At 56.1% G+C, this 17,011-nt stretch overlaps 1 protein-coding gene across 7 annotated transcripts in view; it reads right to left on the bottom strand.

Annotated features, from left to right (window-relative positions):
* Positions 1-597: 597 nt before the first annotated feature.
* Anks1a (ankyrin repeat and sterile alpha motif domain containing 1A) overlaps positions 598-17,011 on the bottom strand; it is a 161,432-nt gene continuing 145,018 nt past the window's right edge. For 3 of the 7 annotated variants that reach the window (XM_028888430.2, XM_028888433.2, XM_028888438.1), the window contains 11 exons: positions 14,044-14,142; positions 12,760-12,912; positions 12,575-12,682; positions 11,440-11,604; positions 10,187-10,312; positions 9,835-9,906; positions 9,377-9,463; positions 6,139-6,276; positions 4,892-5,062; positions 4,526-4,624; positions 598-4,092 (listed from right to left, as the gene is read on the bottom strand). In XM_028888430.2, coding sequence (XP_028744263.1) covers positions 3,973-4,092; positions 4,526-4,624; positions 4,892-5,062; positions 6,139-6,276; positions 9,377-9,463; positions 9,835-9,906; positions 10,187-10,312; positions 11,440-11,604; positions 12,575-12,682; positions 12,760-12,912; positions 14,044-14,142 — 1,338 coding nt within the window. In that variant the 3' untranslated portion in view covers positions 598-3,972. The remainder of the gene's footprint in view (positions 4,093-4,525; positions 4,625-4,891; positions 5,063-6,138; positions 6,277-9,376; positions 9,464-9,834; positions 9,907-10,186; positions 10,313-11,439; positions 11,605-12,574; positions 12,683-12,759; positions 12,913-14,043; positions 14,143-17,011) is intronic. The other 4 variants (XM_028888435.1, XM_028888436.2, XM_028888431.2 and 1 more) reach the window with 3 other exon arrangements.

The raw sequence follows: 17,011 nt of genomic DNA, 5'->3' as shown, positions 1-17,011 counted from the left end.
CCTGGTTTAAATTGTACTAGAAAAGGGAAGCAGATGTTCTCTGTTACTTGTGACAACTATTATCAAGCCATCCTTTGTTTCATGTGGTACAAACATTAATTCCAGTTGTTCCTTTTTATGAATGATTGTGCTCTGCTATGCAGAGATGTTTGGCTTTATATACAGCTGAGCACATGAAAATGAATCCAGAGTTTTACAGCATGCTTGAAAGGGCTTTTCACAGCCAGACCCTGCGACAGAGGCTTTGGGCTTGTCCAGCACTAACCTGTGGCCCAGCCAGGCAGCTGGGGTGGAGCGGTTCTTTCAGCTTTAGAGAGACCCTCAGTGGACATCTGTGGGTGAGCCTGGCCCAAGGCGGCTCATTTGTGGCCTGCATCCCTTCTCTGTTCAGTCCTGTCCCTAGGATCCTGCTTCAGACAGGGTTGACTGTTAGGGCTACCTTGGCATCTACCTGCCGAAGACCACGAGTCAGAATTCCAAACCGTTATCCATGCCAAGCAGAGGACACGTGTCCCTGACCTGCAGTGGCATCTAGCCTGTGTCCACACACAACCCCAGAAGAGAAGCTTTCGGATTCAGAGACTCCCAAGCTAAGGCTGGTTTCCAGGCTCTCCTTTATTAGCTCAGTCTGTCCTAAGCTGTACAGCCACGACAATTACAACTGAGCTGGAAGACCAGGGTATGCACACGCTGTAGTGAGGTCAGTCTATGCTGCTGCACAGGTTGGTTACGTTTGGTACCACAAGGTGTTTATAATTCAAAAATCAGACAGATTAACAATTTTATGTACAGGAAAACAAAAGGGAAGTCATTCAAGTATCAAAATACGGAAACAAAGATTAAATAACATTTTCTTATAGTCCAGTCCCACCGTCCGCCATGAGCAACAACTCCCGTGACCTGCAGTATAGGCCCAGGCACCTCACGAGCTGACTGTGAATCATCTTGACGATTGCAGCCATGCCTTCCGAGTGCTCAAACCCGAGGCTTCTCGAGAACTTCCTAAGGGGCAACCTCAGGGGCAGAGCCCAGAGTACCCCGTTGGGATGCAGAGCCTGCTGGTCGGGGCCTCCTGCTCAGGGCAGCCTGCGGCCACGGCGCTGAGGACACCGGGCACATTTTACCACCCTCATCGGAACGGCTCCTTCCCAGCCAGGCACAGCCTTGGTTTTGTCAGAGGACATGACCCTTCCACTTGGCACCTGTCCTGAAGGGAGAGACCCGCCCCGAGGAGAAGAAGAGGAATTTCTTGAATGTCCCCAAACCAATCTTGAAACGAGACCCAGAGCAGCCAAGCCGAAGACTTTCTGGTAGAAACACCCTGAATAAATAAGACGTAGCAGCGTCAAGGGAAGAAGTGCCTGCCTGTGGTTTTAGAACAAAACGCAGCTTGAACTTCTCGTAGTGTCTACAGTGTCCCCAGGCTTTGCACCCACCACTGAGCTCACCAGCTCACCACTGGGAGCAGGGAGGGGTTCAGCACAACCGGTCCAGGAACCAAGGGGAGCTTTCGAGGGCTGAGAGCGCGAGGCAGGGAAAGGAAGTACTTCCGCCAGTACCGGGCAGTGGGGGAGCACTAGCTTCCTCCCAGAGAGGAGCTGTACCTCAGCACACAGCAGACAGCAAGCCCCAGGTCTAGCAGAGGTCAACCCTGCTTCCCACTGACCAGCCACAAGGTGAAGGTGCCCAGGAGCACTCCACACACACGCCCAGGACTGCAGTTCACAGACCGTTCAAGCCTGGCCCACTGTCCCCAGGAAAAGCTGCCAGGAAAGCCTGAAGCCTGCTACTGTCCCCATGGGCTCAGTGCATCTCTTCCGTTTTGCTCTCTCCTCCAGAAACCCTGGGGAGCGCCGGCCTGACTTGGTCCCTTTCGCCTAGCACTCTGCTCCTCATTGTTCCTTAAGCCCAGGAGGAGGACCACCACCCAAGTCACTTTAAAAAGCAAAGCAAGCTGCAGAAGAGGTTAAGGAGCACCAGCCTGTCCTTAAGACCATAGTGGGCAAGTACACCTGACCTAGCCTTTTCCACATCTGGAACAGATGTGTCCAGCACAGAGGATTCAACAGTCAAAAAGCACTAGCGTGAGGTTGGACAGACAAGTCCCCAGCTGGCCAGCCGCAGTCTTAGCGGACATTCCCATTAATGCTCCAAACCAAGTCCCTTCTCCCTTCTGACCTGGCTGCCGCAGCCTGTCAGCAACATGGACAGCTGCCTCGGGCAGTGCTAACGTGCACAGGGGAGTACCAAGGAGTTCCCCACACCAGAAACTACTTGCTCATCCCCATTTGGGACCCCAGAAACTTCTGCTCTGGCCCAAGTGCCATCGGCCCAGCTCTAAAGCAGCTGGGGACCAAAGACTGAAGTCTCAACTCCGGCCAAGCCACTGCCAGGCCGAGACCCCATCCTGAAGGCAGGGGCTGTCCAGGCGAGGCTTCTGCTGGTCTTCCTCTGTCTTCTTGACTGGCAGCTTCACCCAGAAGCTGGAGCCAAGTGTTAAAATTTTATAAAAAAGATTGCTTTTTCCTATGAAAAACACATGTCCTGGACAGGCCACTCCTGGGCCACCCAAAGTTATGGTCCCCTCGGCTAGATGCCTGGTGTCGTCTCTGCCTCCATGGCTGGGTTTGTCCTGCAGGTGGTGGCAGGCCCAGGCCAAGCAGCGGAGAGGAGATCCTGCGGCGGGGCTGGGCCTGGGTCTTCAGCGCTGCAGGTGAGGCTCTCCGCGGCGCTGGGGCACAGGGGCACCGGGGCACCGGGGCACAGGAACCTGTGCCCCCCACCTCCGCGTTTCCGCAGCACAGTGTGGCTGGCTCCTCAGTGGCTCAGCTTGGCAGAAGCAAACAACGGGGGAGGAAAGAGTTAACCAAAGAGCCTGCGCAAAGTGGAGGAAACAGGAAGGACAGAGCAGAACAAAAGGTCCCTGCCTCCCCTGCGCGCCCTCCACAGCCTACAGCCCACGCTGCTCCTGGCCCATCTGCTCAGGAAGGCACACGGAGAGGCAGGCCGCGAGGTGGGCCGGCCCTGCCGGACAGCTCGGGTGCTGACTGCCCCTCTTGCACTGTACTACACTGCTGGCTGGACGGCCACAGCCACCAGATCTTCTGTGTCCTGCCATCTAGACTGGTCTTCCCACGCCAGGACATGCGGGGCTGTCTCCAAGACCCAGCTCCGTGATGCTAGCTGCTGGGGACGGCTGGATGACGGCTGCCTCAGGTCCCCACCACCGTAGGGAGGGTGAGAATGTTGCCAGACACCAGAGAAGCTGCTCGGTCTCCGCCCTGTGCGCGGGCAGCTCCACTTGGAGAAGGAAGAAGGCGCACTTGTGTGCAGGGCGCACCTCGGTGAGCTGGACTCCGGAACCAGGCCCACAGCACAGAAGGGGGCCAGGCACACACAGGTCCCTCAGGAGCCCACTGTTTGGATGTGCCAGGGCATGGCTGGTACCAACCTTGGCCCTTACAGAAAGTCTGTCCCTGGTGAAGCCACTTCACGGGGCCTGACCAGGTGAGGAAGCAGCACCTGAGGGCGGGCGGCTGTGTGCAGGACATCCTGGCACCGGGTAGTCACAGTGGTGGGGGCTCAGGAAAGGTGAAAACTGGTAGCTTTTGGCATCCAGCTGTGACCCAGGAGAGGACAGGAGAGGAGAGCAACCTCGGAGGGGGCTACTGGGGTCCCGCTAGAAGCTACCCCCGCCCCTCGCCTCACAGTGCCTGTTGCAGACTTTGGGGGCCTCAGAGCCCCTCTGGTGCCCCCTTCAAAGGCCAGTCACCCCCCAGCTGTCCTCAGCCCAGGGGAGGATTCACAGTGTTGGGTGGTGTGAGCAGGAGCTGTGTGTGGACAGTGTCTGAGCTGCTGCCGCGAGAGCAGGGCCCACGGAGGTGGGGCCTGGTGGCGCAGCTGTTAGGAGAGTTGAGACAGCAGAAGGGTCGGGTGGTAAAGGCACAGTGGGGTGGTGGAGACAGGGTGGCTTTAGAAGATAGTGGTCTCATACTTGGTGCTGAGGCTCCTCTTAGAGTCTGGCTTTGGGTCCACAATCCAGGAAACACTAGCGTGGGATGGGGCCTCCTGGTCCGAATCAGGCGGTTCCAGCTGCCAAACAAGGAGACAGCGTTAGGACTCAGAGTGGCCTCGCCAAGCAGGACCCAGCACACCTGCCCCTCCTTGAAGGTGAAGGGTGGACACCTCCAGGAACTCTTGGGGACTACTCAGAGGATCCTTGCCCCCCTGGAGTTCACACTCGGAGCTCCAGTCGCGTGGGCAGGAAGGGGACGAACGCTCAGCAGCCCCAGCCCTTGGGCCCCTCTAGTGGGCAGAGAGCTCAGCCTGAGGACGGGCACTGCACTCCTCCAGGCCTTTGCAGAAGACGACAACGACGACACAGGGCAGAGACACAGGGCAGAGCACACAGGGAGGGAAAGAGTGTCACACAGGCAGAGCACGAGGCCGCCGGGACAGGAGACAGACAGCTCACGGGCACCGCAGAGCCTGACACACAGAGCGGGCGGGCGGGAGGCGGAAAGACCTTGACTCCAGGACTAACAGACGGCAGCGGAAGGTAGGAAGGACGGTGGGTGGTGCAGGTGTGACAGTGACAACAGCCAGTGTCGGGGGGCGTCGGCACCTGGGGCGCAGAGCAAAGCAGACAGACGGCGGGGGTCACGGGGCTGGCCGCAGCCATGCACGGCAGCCCCAGGACCATCTTGCCCTGGGCTGGGCCTGACAGGGGAAGACAGCTGCCCTCTCCTGCCCGAGGATCCCAGGGCTGCAGGGAGGGAGCCAAAGGACAGGGCTGCTCTCCTGGGGCAACTGGCAAGCAGTGAGAAGACATTCGGTGTGCCCAGCTCCACCCGGGCCCTGGGGTGCCTTGTGGGTGGGGGAGGGCACATACCGCAGACTTCCTCACGCCGACCCGAGGCTTAGGCACCGGTTTGGAAGATTTTGTCTCAATCATCGCAGCTGCAGAGGCCCCCATGGTCCTGGACTTCTGGGCCTGGAGGGCCAGCTGATAGGCTACCTCAAATGCCTGCCCCAGGGTCAGGATGATCTCATAGGTGAGGTTCTGGGAAGAAGCAGAGTGTGCCCGCTGAGCAGCGCAGATTCCTGCAGACCCCACACTCCTCACAGGGAGTGGGAAACTCTCTCTTTTTGAAAACACAAATTTAAGCCCGGCAGTGGTGACACCCCTTCAATCCTAGTACCCAGAGGCAGGGACTTTAATCTCAGGAGGCAGAGGCAGGTGGATCTCTGTGAGTTCGAGGCCAGTCTGGTCTACAGAGTGAGTTCCAGGACGGCCAGAGATAGACAGAGAAACCCTGTCTTGAAAAAACAACCCCCACTAAATTTGTTTCAAAGTGGTTTCAAGTGAGGCATTTTAGCACATTTAGTTTCCTTAGGCTTCAAACACTAGGTGACTGCCAAACCAGCTAAACCATTCACATCCCAAGAGGAGACACCTGCAGCCCATCCCTAGCATCTCAGGGACATGTCCTCTCCAAGGCTTCTCTGGCTTGCCAGCTAGCCATGGTCTCTTCCCAAGGTGGAGCGCCAGTGACCGGAGGTGCATAAGTGTAGAGTGTGCCCTCAACCCCACGGGCCTAGACACCCCGTGGTCCACTGGACTGTGCGCTATGCAGCAGTGGTGGGTTAGGAGCAGGTGTGCCTCCATGAGCACAGGTGAGGAGCTAACACCACGTCATCTTCAGTACAGCCCAGAAGGGGAACAGGGAACATTTCTAGGTCACCGAGCTACCAGAGGTAAAACTGGGCAGAGAGCTGGACGCAGGAGACTTCCTGCGGGGTGAGCAGGAGAAAGGAAGGAGAATCAAGATCAGAGTGTACTGCTACCAGCAGCTGGGGGAGCTGGGGCAGCGGGCTGACCAAGGACCTGTCCATCCCAGGAAACGTGTAGCTACAAAACCAAGGTGTCACTGACAGCCGGGCCTAGGGTGCTTCTCTCTGAGCTGCCGCTCACGGCTGTGAGAAAGACTGCACTGCATGCCGCCGGCTTCATTCATAGCCAGCCCCCTGCCGGCTAGGGCTAGGCCAGCACCAGTGCCCATCGATGATAGGCCCTCCATGGCCACGGTCACTTCTGCCTTCTCGGACAGAGCCTGCTGCTGTCACGGGGACACTCACCACGTCCACGGTGCTGAAAACGTGGCAGTAGTGGTGACCGGTCTGCAGGTCCTTGGTAATGTAGGCAAATGTACACAGGTCCTCCGGGTCCTGTGCAGCGCAAGAAATGTTCCGGATCTCATGCTCAGCAATGACATTCTGCCAGGAAAAATGTGTTCTGGAACTCACAGTCCCCGGGCATGCCTCTAGGATTGCCGCCCTAGCCTTCTACTAGCCTGGAACTCCACACCCTCCCCCCGCTTTCCTCACTCCTGACCATGGCCAACAGGCAGTGAAAGGTTCCCAGTGCATGCTCCACCTATCCCTACAGGAGGGCAGAGAGCGCTCTGAGGAGGTGGATCCCGGAGCAGTCGGTGGTTCACTGAAGGAACCACCAAGGCCAGGCTGAGGACGAGAGAAGCAACTGTCACTACAGCTGAGACGAACTGGATTCCAGGACAAGGACCAGCAAACCGGAAGGAAGAGTCCCGGGAACCTGACAGTGAGGTGGCTCTGCCCACTGCTGCCCTTTGGACAGGAAGTGCTTCAAAGACTCATGTACTGGACACTTGTTCCCCAGCCTTTGGCAATGTTCTAGAAGGTGCTGGAAACTAAGAGGCGGGCACAGGAAGTGGATTAGTGAGAACATGCTGTGGAAAGTTACACCTGCCTGGGCCCCTCACTGTTTCCTGTCCACCATGAGCAAGCTTCCACTTCTGAAACCATGAGGCACAAACCCTCTGTGCTCTGCCGGTCACGGCCGTGAAAAGGTGACATGGAAGTGAGGCCACCGCAGTGCCTAACCTGCCTGCGGAGATGTCTGTGGAGGAATCTGGAAGTGTGGGACAGACGGAGTGGGAGCTACTGTGCTCATGAGGTCTGGTGGGAGAAGTATCTCCGGGGGACTCGCGTTACACTGTGATGAAGAACTTGGCTGCGTTCTGTCCCTGCCCCGGACTGAAGGTGACAGACAGCTGGTGAGCCCAGGGGAGGAGGTCGCAGGGATGCACTGGGGGGGACTACGGCTCCTGGCTGTTCCAGTCAGGCTTACAGGGAGAACCAGGAACAACAACCAAGGCAGAAAGGTGTGAAAAACATGAAGTTTGGTCAGAAAAACCTGATGAAGCTGGCCCAAGGACAAAATGGTTTCTGAAGAGAGCAGCAGCATAAAAAGGAGTCAAATATTTGCATTAGAGTGATAGGAAAATGACTCTGGAGACAGCTGGGCAGTGGGCAGAGCCTGCCCCAACAAACTCAAGACCATGGAAGAGAACTCTTGTAGAGTGCTCTGCCTGTGCAGGGCCACCTAGAAAGGTGTTTCCCTGGAATTCATTAGACCATGCTCAACCCTGTGGAATATTCCTTTACACTGTGTGAATATATGTCACAGTGATTGGTTTAATAAAGAAGCTGACTGGCCAACAACTGAACAGGATAAGGTTAGGCGGGAGAGCCAAACTGAGAATGCTGGGAGGAAAAAGGGCAGAGTTGGAGGAGTCTGAGAGAAGCAAGATAGGCATGTTGCACTGAGAAAAGGTACCAACCACATGACAAAGCATAGATAAGAAATAGGGGTTAATTTAAATCTCAGAGTTAGCTAGTAACAAGCCTAGGCAATTGGCCAAGCATTTATAATTAATATTAAGCCCCTGTGTGTTTATTTGGGAGCTGCTGGTGGGACAGAAACTTCTGCCTACACGCCACAGCCATGGTCTAAGGGCCCAGCCTCTTCGTTAGTGGATGGCAGACCCTGGCATCACCTATGTGATGCTAGTTTTGCTGGCATGAAGAATGCAGAAGTTACAGTGTCCTAGAGGCTTGCACTCCAATTTCAAAGGAAGGCCTGGGGTCAGGGTGTGTGTGGGGAGTTTGAGAAGCTGTAAAGGGAGAGCAGTAGAGAGACTGACGGTACCAGGAATGTGATGTTTCCAGAGAACAGCTGGGAGCAGTGACCAGAGCCAGCTGAGACTAAAGAGAGGTAAGGGCCGAAACAGCAGGGCTTCCCAAGGCCTCACAGTACCACACCATATGCCCAGATGCCAGACATGGCGCCATGGGCATCGTTGACTTTGCTGGGCTCTGTTTGCTTTGGTCTGATCTTTCTTTGCTATTAATTTCTCCCTTTTAGTGGGAAAATTTTTATTCTGTGCTATTTGTTACCTTGTGAGCATGTAATTTGTTTTCTGATTTTTACTATTTCAAAACTTTATTTATAAAATACTTATTTTATGTGTATGGAGTTTTGCCTGCATGTATGTCTGTGTACCACATGTGTGCCGGATGCTTGTGGAGGCCAGAAGAGGGTATCAGATTTCCCTAGAAGTGGAATTACAAATGGTTTTGTGCCACCATGTGGATATTAAAATTGAACCTGGGACCTCTGGGAGAGTAGTCAATGCTCTTACCCACTTAGCATCTCTCCAGCCCTGGTTTCTGATTTCTTACATTTTTTATTTTATGTGCATTAGTGTTTTTTGCCATGGGTATCAAGTCGCCTGGAACTGGAGTTACAGACAGTTGTGAGCTGCCATGTAGGTGCTGGGAACTGAACCCGGGTCCTCTGGAAGAGCAGTCAATGCTCTTAACCTTTGAGCCATCTTTCCAGCCCCTGGTCTCTGATTTTTATAGGGGCCCACAGTTAACAGTTTGCTTTGAAGCTGGGCATGGTGGAACATGCTTTTAATCCCAGGACTTGGGAGGCAGAGGCAGGCAGATTTCTAGGCCAGCCTGGCCTTTACAGTGAGTTCCAGGACAGCCAAGACTACAGAGTAAGACACCGTCAAAAAAAAAAAAATTGCTTTGAATCTCTGAGGAGACTTTGAACTTGTACTTGTGAAAAGTGCTAGAAGTGTAAGGACTTGGAGGACGCTTGGACGTGGACTAGATGCATCTGTATTATTAGATGGTCATGAGCCATTTGGGGCCAGGGGCAGAATATTATAGTTAAGAAATGAGGTGTCCCCCAAAAGGATCATGTATTGAAGGCTGGTCTTGGCTGGTAAGTGCTATTTTGGGAGGTTCTCGAGGCTCGAGGCTTGTCCCTGGCCTTTCCTGTCTCTGCTTCTTGAGCACCAGGAGGTGAGCAGCCTCTACCATGTGTGTGCCCTCCCCCGGCTGGTGCACTGCCACATCACAGGCCCAGAAACATGGAGGAGGGTGACCCCGGACCAGCCCATCTGAACCCTAGGCTGTTTCCTCTCAGGTGTCTGGTCCCAGGGACAGAGTCTAACACCTGCCAGCAGTCCTCACCAGAGCGTACCTTGTTGGAAGCGTCAATGAACTTGACCCCTTTGTATGTGATGGACAGGATGATGGTGGGGACCTTCTTCATGTGCTCGGTAGATTTCTGTAAGAAAGATGGGGTGAGCTGAGAGTGCCTTCTCTGATTTTACAGCCCTCCCCAGCCCTCCATGGCATGGCCTGGGTAGTTGTGACTGGCATTCCCACTTGCTATTCTAGGCGGCACCTCCCACCTCCCCACATTTTTCCCTTTCCATTTTCATGTCGTGTATACGGTTGTTTTGCCTGTGTACATGCCAGCACACCACATGCCTGCCTGATGCCCATGGAGGCAAGAAGAGGGCATTGGATTCTCCTGGAACTGGAGTTACAGACAGTTGTGAGCTGCCATGTGGGCCCTGGGAATTGAACCTGGGTCCTTGGGAAGGGCAGACAGTGCTCTTAACTGCTGAGCTGTCTGTCTCTCTAACTCCTTACCCGCATTTTGGCACAGGCATCTTGTGTAGATTCTGTCCCTCGAAGATCTTTGATCAGCATAGAGCCCAGATACTGTGGGGATGGGCAGGGGATGGGTTTAGGAACATCTGTGCTGTCGCATAGGTTGACCGAGCCAATGTGGGACCCCCCTGCTGCTAGAGGGTCACCTTTCCCAACACGCTCTTCTCCTGCCCCTTCCCTGTCTTATTCTCGGGCTAGTGTCCCTCCCCTTAGCACAGCAGAGGTTGGCCTGTAGGTCCTGGGTCCAGCCTTGTCAACAGTCTGAGGGCCTGAAGAGGCCCGGGAAGGAAGGGAGGGCGGTGGCCATCTCAGAAGGGGGGGAGTGACTCACATTGGCCTCATAACCACAGGATTCAAAGATGAGTTTTTCCGGCTGGTGCTGCCAGCTCTGTACAGGAGCACAGGGAGCAGCCAGGCTGGGTGGACGGAGGGTCAGCTTGGTCTCACCGGGCTCCTCCTGCAGAACACACACGGCCGGACACTGTTCACCTGCTCCAGAGAGCTCACACACTCACTGTCTGGCTCTAGCACACCCAAGAGTGGGGAAGCCCGTGACCTCAGCAAGGGCAGGGTCAGGTGCAGTGGACAAACAGGCACCTGAGCAGCACTGGGGCCAAGGGACGCGCTCCGGGACAAGTGCAGCCAGAAGAGCTGTGGCGCCGAGACAGGAGCATGCACAGCACCGTGTGTGGGAGACACAAGAACAAGGCTAAAGCTGTGCAACTGAGTCCTTGGCTTCCTCAGCTCCTGGGCAAAGGATGCCTTTTTAAATGGACCCTCGCTGGCAACTGCGTGGTAGGAGGCCACCACAGCTGAGGAGAGTCAATGTGGGGATGGAGGCACAGGCTTCTGCTTCCACCATGTGCAGTCTCCACAGAGGACTGAACACTGGGCAGTGTTCTTCAAGTCTGTAAAATTCTCAGCTGTGCTGTGGGAAGGAGAGGGAATGTGGAGGGGACAGGGAGACAGCTAGTGACCTGGAGTGTGTGCAGGGTGTCAGAGCAGGTGGCAGTGAGGCATCAGCTTTCCCAGAGGGGAAGGGACACCTGCCAGTCTGGGGTCCAGAAGGCTACTTGCAGCAAGGGGCAGAGCCAGGGCCTGGCAAGGCAGGAGGACAGCGAGGCAAGCACTGGACATATGAATAAGAGGGTAAGGGCTCTAAGGCTGAGCCCGGAATGCAAGCCTGCACCAGCCTTGCTGTGGTGAAGCATGAAAACATGTAGCTGTGCCCGCAAGTCTAAGAGCCGCAGGAGAGCACATCGTGACCTGGGCCATGGCTCTGCAGGGCGGAGGGACAGGAGGGCAAGGAGCTTTCAGTACAGAAGGAAGTTCTGGGGACCAAGAGGGGTGAGGGCATGGGATGGCCACGGGGATGAGCAAGGGCCTGCAGGAAGACCACGCCACAGGAGAGCCCCAGATCTAAAGATGGGAGGAAGTGGAGGTCTTGGACGGTGGCTCTCCTCAAAGCTCCTGGAGGTCGAGGGCTTCACCTAGCCCTGGGCAGGGGTGAAGGAGGCAGGCAGCGCTGCCCCCGATGGTGATGGCAGCCGACAGGCAGCCCCTGCAGCTGACGCCCCTGCTCACCTGCACTCGGAAGCGCTCTGCCCGAGAGGTGGCCCCGGGGTCGTACGGGCTGTCGTGACGCCTCCTGCTTGTATCAGCCGAGGGCAGCAGCAGGTCTGCCGACCGCCCTGTACAGGAATCGTTCTGGCTCAGTGGGGACGATGTCTGGGAGATTAAATCCTGGCACTGTTGGGCAAGAAACTGGTGAGATTCCCAGGCTGAAGGTGTCGGCTGTCCTGAGGCTACCTAGGGAGGGTGTGTACGCAGCTGAGGGGTGAACAGCAAGGAGGCGCACAAGTGGCCAAAAGCGGTGGACAGAGGCAACTAGGCCTTGCCCGGTCCAAGGAAGGACCAAATCTCCCAGAGGTCCAGGAGCCCCCAGAACCCCACCCTACAGAGGTCCCCATAAGCCTGTGCTGCAGAGGAACGGGAGCGAGGGCAGAAGCCATGTTCACATTTGTAACAGTGAAATCGTCTGCCACACGCCACCCCGAGCCCTTTCTCAGGAAGAGCCTCAGAGCAGCGGGTGTTCCAGAGGAAACGTGGGCTCCACAGCCCTGAGAGCGGAGCCACGTGTGCTCCGGCCCTGCCTGGCCTGCTCCAGCGTCATCATGGAGGAAAGCAGCAGCTTCTGAGGTTGCTGCCCAGCACAGAGCCACGTGAGGCCCAGCACAGTGGAAGAGCCTCTCCCGACCAGCAGCTCTAAGCTGTTCGCCAGGCCTGCCTGTCTGAGTAGCCTCAGCTCCGAGGTTTTAAGGTGCGGGACTCTACTCTGCCCCAGGACCTGTGGCTCCGAGGCAGGCACCGGGGAGGCCCACGGTCTGTCTGGTCGGGGATTCCCAGCACCGACTCGGACACACTGAGGCACTGGAAGGGTCTCCTCGGTAACTAGGTTCGGAGCTGAGCCTAAGCCCTAGACGTGGTCCCAGCCTGGAGCTGCTCCATTAGCCCCTCTCTGCAGTGAGAGTGGTCCTTCATGAGCAGCCACCTCAGCATCCTGGGATACAGACAGGAGGCCGTCACACTTGCAAAGGACAGAAGCCACTCTCCTGTGCGTGAGTCCAGCAGGAGAGGGCAGGGCTGCTGTCTGCTACCCCGAGCCATGTTGTTACCAACACAAAAAGCACTTGGGGACCTTTCCCCTCCTTGAACTCACTCTTAGCTGGGAAAACCTTGGGGGCTTCTGGGGTGGCTCCTCATAGGGCCTTTCTGCAAGAGAGGCGATGATGCGCTTCCGGTGGCCCAGCAGGTGGACCTTCAGGACCTGGCGGGGAAGCAGAGGGGCGGTGAGTGGCGCTGGGTCCTCGGCCCCCCGGCCCTAGCCTCCCACGACGCACTCACGTTGACAAGCTCCAGCTCCCAGAGGTTCTTCACAGTGTCGATGGAGCTGTAGCCGCTGGACAGGAAGGAGTGGACGTAGTCCTGCAGCCCCAGGGAGTCCAGCCAGGAGGGCACTGACGGGGGGCTGGCCCCGTCACAGCCCAGGGCCTTCACCTGCAGTGGGAGGAGGCAGGAGGGCATCGCTGAGTCACAGAGCAAGAACCTGGGGACCCGGGCCTACCCGAGCCCCTCCCCTGGCACAGTCCATCACAACCCTGAGAGGCAGAGGCTGCTGGATCTGGGGAAGAGGGGCCAGTAGGTGTGGCAAGATGGAGAAGAGGGGGTGACAGAATGCTTCTCTGTAAGCTCTAAGAGGTCACAAGCTTGTGAGGACAAGGATATAGTGTGTGCTTATGAAGCAGTCACTTCCTGAACTCGGGGTGGGTGAAAGGATCAATGGAACACTGGCCATGGAGCTAACAGTCAAGGGGTGGACACCAGCCACAGCACTAACAGTCAAGGGGTGGACACCGGCCACGGCGCTAACAGTCAAGGGGTGGACACCGGCCACGGCGCTAACAGTCAAGGGGTGGACACCGGCTACAGTACTAACAGTCAAGGGGTGGACACCGGCCACGGCGCTAACAGTCAAGGGGTGGACACCGGCTACAGTACTAACGGTCAATGGGTGGCGGCTGTGACCTTAGAGAGGCCAGTGCTGCCTCTCATGTCTGCTCTTCTCAGGCCTCTCTGGGGTTAAGATGGACTAGCCTGGGCTCTAATGAGTCAAAAGAGACCCCAAAGGGGGCTCTAGTGACAGGCCAAGCCTATGGGACCAGGCTCTAAGCCAAGAGGACGCCAAATCCCCCTGGGTCAGTCAGACAAGGTGCTTATGACTCCTGAAGTCCTGCTACTCTCCACGGGCCTGTGGGCTTTACAAGGAAGGAACCAAGACCCGGTACCCTCCTGGGCTCTTATGAGGGCAGACATGGGATGAGATTTGCATGCCTCAGAGCCAGGCTCCTTTCCTGCTCTCTGTCTAGATCAGTGGTTCTCAACTTTCCTCATGCTGCGACCCTTTAATACAGTTCCTGTGTTGTGATCACCCCAACCGTAACATTATTTAGTTGCTACTTTATAGCTGTTCTTTTGCTACTGTTGTGAACTGTAGTGTAAATATCTGATATACAGGATATTTGATATGTGACTCCTGTGAAAGGACCGTTTGATCCCAAGGGGTTAACTCATGTTGAGAACCACTGGTCTAGGCATTCAAGAAGATGGCCCTGGCCTGGGAGGAGTCACCTTGGGCAGGGAGCGTGCAGCCTGCAGCAGCTTCCGCCGGTGCTGTGGGTCACTGATGCCAATCTCCCTCAGGTCTTGCTCTTCCATCACATTAGACCCCTGAGATAGAGAAGAAAACGTTAGGTCCTTCCTACACTGAAGCCTGGTGTCCCATCAAGGCCGCCTGCCAGCATAAGCAGTAAGCAAACCTGTCCGGACCGCCCATCCCCAGAGTGCCTGGAGCTGCCCAGGCCAGGCCAGGACTGCACTCCGGTCCCCACAGACACACCTTTGTCAGCCATGGTTAAGCGTGAGTGGACAAAGCTGACAGACGGGGGTCAGAACTCCTGAACGGACGGAGCTCCCTGCTGCGGGGGGGGCCCAAGCCAAGCCTTTCTCAGCATATTCTCACTGACCCCCTACAGAGGAGCAGTCGGGGTGCAGCAGCTGCAGGGCCAGCCCTGCTCGGCCCTGAGTCTGACAGGGACAGGGGACAGCTGGCGGGCCACGTGCCTGCTTCCTAAGTACTGCTTTGCATGCTCTGTCCAACCTCGCAGCACGATGATGCCAGCGCCTCTGTTAATCTTGGTCGTGCAAGGTGAGAAAACAGAGGCACCTGGCCATCAGAACTTTCCAGAACTTACATATCTAGTGGCAGAGCTTGGAGCTGACCTCAAACAGTGTGACTCCACACCTGTAGCCCATGAGGTTGTCCCACTGACACAGCCATGAGAACTGTTGGTATATTGTTTTGGTTTTTTGAGACAGGTTTCTCTCACTGTGTAGTGCTGGCCTCGAACTCACAGAGACAGCCCTGCCTCTGCTCCCGAGTGCTGGGACTTAAGGCGTGCGCCACCACATCCAGCTGTGAGAGTGTAAATTTTATGGAGTCAAAGCTCATCTGAACTCTGATCTTTCTTCTTCCGTCTCCCTGTGAAGGGCTAATAGGTGTGCAACCCCACGCCAGGATTTCAGGTGCTGGAGCCTGGGGCCAGAGCCTTGTGCATGACAGGCGAGCACTCTGCTCACTGACCCACCCTCCAGCTCTGAGTAAAGTTTAAAAAGAAATTCGTGAGTTTTCCTGCCCTTCTTGAGTCAACTGTCCTGGAACTCCCTCTGTAGACCAGGCTGACCTCGAACTCACAGAGATCCGTCTGCCTCTGCCTCCCGAGTGCTGGGATTAAAGGCATGTGCACCACCAGCGCCTGGCTGAAATCTCTCCTTAATGCTTCCAATTAGCCAGGACAGACCACCTATGCAGGTGCCTTTCTTTGAAGCCAATGGAGTCCCGGGTGGGGGCACGCTCACTCCCAGTGCCTGGAGGAAGAATGCCTAGGTCCAGCTTATTCGCAAATGGTCCCACTAGCATCCTTAGGCGTCAGGCTCCGCTAGGCCGGGGCTGCAGGAGGGCACTGCTTGCTTGAGGGGTACACGTATTTAAGACCCAACAGATGTTTGTCATATCAGTGCTGGGTTCCCTACACTGTCAGAGGCATTGTGCAATGGCTGACCTTTGGCCCCGTTCCAGGGACACCATTCTCAGTAAAATGAGAGCTCTGTGTCCCCGGCAGCGGCAGCGAGGCTGTTGTCTTCTCACTTTGTTTGGGCATCCATGCAGGGGTCCCTGCGTCATGTCCTTCAGGCTTTGCACACACAAACCTTGGTTCCAGGAGCGCTCTCCCAGTCTCTCTCTTTCCCTGTTTGGCTTTGTGTGTGCTCTCCAGGGAGGAAAGAGACCTCTTCTCTGAGCAGGCCAGTTCAGCTACCTCTCCTTGGCTACAGGACACACCCCTTGCCCATCACACACAGAGCCTTGGGTCAGCTTCTAGGTCACCCCACGCCCAGACATCGCCACACTGTGTCTGCAGTTGCTCTGGGTAGCTGTCCCCCGACTGCTCCTTCCAGTGTCCTTGTTGGCTTTGTGGAAGCACTCCTGAGAGCAATCGGCCCTGTGGAGCATCTCGCATGTCGGCTTGGGATCCCTCTCGGGTTGTTCTTTAGTACTGACACTTTCTTTTGTGCATAGCGACGTCCTGGGGTCAGCTTTCCTCCCTTCTAGGCAGAAGCTGTCTGTTTCTTTAGCCAGCTTTGCCCGGGACCTGGAATTATGCCTGTGGGTCTCCTTCGGGGCTGCTTTCTGGATTCTATCTAGAAAGGTGGGTATTTCTACTCCTGCTTTGCACTTGGACATGTTAAATAGCTTGGGGCAGCGAATGAGGACCATGACCTGGTGGCCCACCTCTGCCTCCTCAGCACTGGGTGTGGGACAAATATCCCACAGAGCACACCAGCAGCCTAGGCTTGAGAGCTCTGTGCTAGGCTCTGTGGCTTCTGGGCTGCAGAGTGTACCCTCTGCCTACCATGCAAAGCTCACACAGCCGCCACCACTTCTGGAGTCTGCTGATGGGTAAGGCCACACACCCAGACTGTCCTTCTGCTGATGCCTAAGCAAGGACCTGAGCTGAACCAACACGAACTTCCAGACGCGTGGCCCAACAGCCACTGGCTGGAAGATCCATGTACTCCTTCTACCAGCTCTAATGCCAGGCAGGTTCCATGTGAATCAGACCCTAGTCCAGGGTCAGGAGCTGTAGAGCTGAGAAAGATGAGTGGAACAAATGAAGGGTATGATGGGAAATATGGACACACGGCTCCCAGAGCAGTTCCTGCTGTGTCCCTTCCTCTCCCTGGGACCTTGGCGTCTGAGCCTGCAGGTCAGCTGCCCTGGGAAGGAGACATGTTTGCATGATCAGTGGATCTTGTTGCCCCAGGCGGCCCTCCCTTGACTCGGCTTCCATCTCTAGATTACCTACAAAGCCCAGCAGGATGCAATGCCCCCAAGTTGTTACTGCGTTGTTTTGTGTTTGCATTGTAACACCAGACACTCTTGACCAATGGCTGGATCCACTGCTGTTGGACAGAGAGGGCTGACTGCATTTTATAGAACTATCTGTGCTGAACACTCAGACTTTCTTCTCTTTAGTCCCTA

The sequence above is a fragment of the Peromyscus leucopus genome, chromosome 16_21 (assembly GCF_004664715.2).
Source record: "Peromyscus leucopus breed LL Stock chromosome 16_21, UCI_PerLeu_2.1, whole genome shotgun sequence".
NCBI classification, from domain to species: domain Eukaryota; kingdom Metazoa; phylum Chordata; class Mammalia; order Rodentia; family Cricetidae; genus Peromyscus; species Peromyscus leucopus.
Note: the sequence above shows the minus strand (reverse complement) of the source record. Positions and strands in the feature narration are given on the sequence as shown.